This window comes from Daktulosphaira vitifoliae, unplaced genomic scaffold, assembly GCF_025091365.1.
Source record: "Daktulosphaira vitifoliae isolate Bord-2020 unplaced genomic scaffold, ASM2509136v1 Scaffold_7306, whole genome shotgun sequence".
NCBI lineage: Eukaryota > Metazoa > Arthropoda > Insecta > Hemiptera > Phylloxeridae > Daktulosphaira > Daktulosphaira vitifoliae.
In genome coordinates, this window is record NW_026106865.1 from 1 (window position 1) to 600 (window position 600).

Genomic DNA, 600 nt, shown 5'->3' on the forward strand with positions numbered 1-600 from the left:
ACTTTGAATTGATACACTCCATATGTGTCTGGGATTTTAAAAGTAAACTCATATTTGCCAGAACCAATATTTTTTAAGTTACCACGCCAAAATGGATCTATGCGAACAAATTCTACTTGTACATCATTGGCATTATGTGGAATCCAATTTCCATTCTCCCAACGTTCCAATTCAAGCAAATAAACCTTTAATACAAACAAAGAATAATTTTAATTTCAACAAATTTTTGATGGATTCAAAATACTTACAGCCATATCCATTATAGTATAAGAAGGTGGAGGAGATGTTTCTCCAAGTTTATGATGAGAAACAGATTTCACTCTTATTACACCTCTATCCTTTAAAGTCCATAATGCAATATTAATAGCTGCTTCCTGATTTCCTGAGATATCATGGGTTTTTCCATCCTATAAGATAATAATAAATATTTTGCTTATCTTTCATTATTTAATATACTCACAGTTATTCTTTGTATAGAAGATTTAAATGCAGAATCTGAAAAGAAATATAATGAACCAGAAAAAACGACTCTAGCATTGTTTCTTGCTTGAAGAGCTGCTATGAGCAAGAGATCTTTACCAGTTCCAAGTGAATACTATA

At 30.8% G+C, this 600-nt stretch overlaps 1 protein-coding gene across 1 annotated transcript; it reads right to left on the reverse strand.

Annotated features, from left to right (window-relative positions):
- Positions 1-5: 5 nt before the first annotated feature.
- LOC126910211 (dolichyl-diphosphooligosaccharide--protein glycosyltransferase 48 kDa subunit-like) lies at positions 6-595 on the reverse strand (the record flags this gene model as incomplete). Its single annotated transcript, XM_050692573.1, has 3 exons — positions 6-185; positions 249-407; positions 461-595. Coding segments are annotated over 3 exons (474 nt in total), but the record flags the coding sequence as incomplete, so codon positions are not given.
- Between the last annotated feature and the right edge of the window lie 5 nt (positions 596-600).